We start from the raw sequence: 2685 nt of genomic DNA on the forward strand, positions 1-2685 counted from the left end.
TCATATAGACAAAATTAATACATGTGATAGAAGCATAATTATTTCAGTTGCTTTTACTCACATTTTTTCTTTGGGTGTCTCCCATACATCTCAAACCTCCCTCTCATTCTCCACTACATGTATACTGTATATTCCTCTCTCCTACATGTACCATATTTCCTTATATAAAAGCCGGAAGCAAATAAACGCCAGGTAGCAATAGAATTCAAGTATATAAATACACAACTTTAGCCTTCAAGTAACTCGGTAGCCTTGTGGATACTGCCTTACATTCCTGAAGTCCAATGCTTGAGGTCACAGGTTCAAATCCCACACTGGGTCTAACTTTTTTCTTAAAATTTTTTTGAGGTCCAAATACCATTTTAGGAAATAGACGCCCAGGCTTTTATTTAAGGAAATACAGTACATGTATCTTCTCTATATACCGGTACCTTTATTTCTTCTATTCTTCAATTTTGCCAGCAGCTCATTTTTTGCTGATTTGTTTTCTTGAATATCTTTTCTTGATGGTGGAGTCCTACCTCTCCTTGGCCCAGCAGCCTTTAAGTTAATATTAATGTGTACATTGTACATTATACTGGTATTACATACATGTACATGTACTTTGTACAATTTAAATATGATGTATTATTAGTGGTATACATGTGCTATGCATGTGCATAACTTACTATTTGTTTTGCCATTTCATTCATTACATTGTTTGCGTCATCTAAAAATTCTGTAATCATACCTTTGTTTCTTTCTGTACTTTCCTTAAAACGACTTTACCACTTCTTATTGATGCAATCATACTAGCAATTTGATCAGCAGGAGCTGTAGAATAATAATAATAATAACAAGAATTAAGCTAACAGGCACTTTTACCTAAAGGTTTTTTATTCTACCTTAGCTTTTCTCAGTTTGACCTGTCCAATACCTATGGATGCCATTACATTAGCCATTGGACTGCCACCAGCTATAGAAGAGAAAAGATCAAATAAATTGTAATTATAAAGTAGAAAGAGAGAAGTTACACACACTCTTGTATCAGTACACAAAGTAATTTGTAGCAATACAAGTAAACATCTGTTAGCACACACGCTATGCACAAGTGGAGTAGTACTAAGTAGTACAAGCATTATGGATTATTAAACTTTAAAGAATTTCAAAACAACAATATTGACTAATTTCATCAGAAATGGCTCAGAAAAAATCCTGATACACATAATTAAGAACATTTAAACTGATTTTGATCAAATTTGGATTATTTAAAAGTTTTAAAAGTTGCTTCAAAATTTTTGTCAAAAAATTATTTTACATGTAACAGTACACAGTATTTGATTGAAAATGGCTAGGGGAGAAAATTCTCTATTTATATTACTTCTTGTGATGCATGTACAGTGCACTTAGAATTGATTAATAATAATTATAATTAATTTTGTATACTTACATGATTCTTCTGACGATGTTTCATCTACAGAAGTTTTCTTTAGCCTGAGAGAAACAGAAAAAAAATTTATGAAAAAAATATTTGAGTCAATAATAATGACAAAAATGAATGAAAATTCCTAATTGTTCTGATACAGATCAATGGTTTAAAGCCCAACATAGGGAATATGTAGACATACTGTACACTAGGCAACTTGTGGTTAGACCATTGTTGTGACGTTTTACCTCAAGTAGAGAGTCTTAATTTTTGGCAACAAATTGCTTGACCACATGTTGGACTTAGATCACTATTCTTAGTAATGTTTAAAAACACTAAATAAGATGCTCTATGAGCTGACAAGCATGGCTTCTGGAGCAACTTTTTAAAATCATAAAAAGTCTAATTTTGATTAGAATCAGCTGAAACTTTCTACACAGCATAATACATGTGCATAATTTGGCCCAATTTTTTAGAAATTTTTAAAAATTGTCAAAAATCTAATTTTGGTCAAAATTAGCCAAAGCATTCTTTAAAACATAAGTACATGTATATGTATCAGAAAAAAATAAAAACAAAAATTCTCTGGTTTTTAATTTTGGCAAAAATTGACCAAAAATTGGGACTTTGGCCTAAATTTTGAATAACTTTAAAAATAATTCATAAAAATCCAAGTTTGGTCAGAATCAGCTGAAACTTTTTATGCAGCATAAGTACATGTATCATGCATCAGAAAAAGTACAAAACTATAAAATTTTATTGTTTTCAATTTTTGGCAAATTTGCTTCGTCACAAAAGTTAAAATTGCAAATTCTGCAGCTCCGTTGCCATGTGGTGCAGTTTACAAGCTATTTGTGAAAATTTATTTTTAAAAATATTAGAATTGCAGGATTTGTGAGAAATTTTGTCGCATGATTGTAGCAAAAATGTTTCAGTATCACACTTGTTCAAAATAATACAATTAATTTTATAACTTTCTTGTTTGTCTTCTTTTAGGTCTCCTGTAATAAATACAATTCAAAACTCTTCTCGTCAAAATACGTTTTTGTTAACTATAATAATTTTTTTAAATAAATATTTATTAATAATAGCTAGTTTAGATGCTTCTTTTCAACTGCCTTGCGTGCTCTTTTCAGGAATACCTAAAAAATAAGAAATACTTTTCAATACATTAGTGTAGGGCTGAGCCTTTGTTGGGTTTGAACCTGTAAAATGAATTCAAACAAGCCCCTGCAGGGTTGCATCATCATTGAAACACCAACATGTCAACCCTACACTGC

The 2685-nt window shown here is 30.8% G+C and overlaps 1 protein-coding gene and 1 long non-coding RNA gene across 2 annotated transcripts in view; both read right to left on the reverse strand.

Moving 5' to 3' along the window:
• Positions 1-448: 448 nt before the first annotated feature.
• Positions 449-1749, reverse strand: LOC109587758 (uncharacterized). Its single transcript, XR_002187773.1, has 3 exons — positions 1430-1749; positions 865-955; positions 449-813 (listed from the first exon to the last, which is right to left on the reverse strand). It is a non-coding gene; the product is annotated as an uncharacterized LOC109587758 (long non-coding RNA).
• A 747-nt stretch (positions 1750-2496) lies between these two features.
• The window catches only part of LOC109587757 (alpha-tectorin-like), a 1229-nt gene continuing 1040 nt past the window's right edge, over positions 2497-2685 (reverse strand). The window contains exon 4 of the mRNA XM_020003979.1: positions 2497-2547. Coding sequence (XP_019859538.1) covers positions 2497-2547 — 51 coding nt within the window. The remainder of the gene's footprint in view (positions 2548-2685) is intronic.

This window comes from Amphimedon queenslandica, unplaced genomic scaffold (genome assembly GCF_000090795.2).
Source record: "Amphimedon queenslandica unplaced genomic scaffold, v1.1 AMPQUscaffold_12457, whole genome shotgun sequence".
In the NCBI taxonomy this organism is placed as follows: Eukaryota; Metazoa; Porifera; class Demospongiae; order Haplosclerida; family Niphatidae; genus Amphimedon; species Amphimedon queenslandica.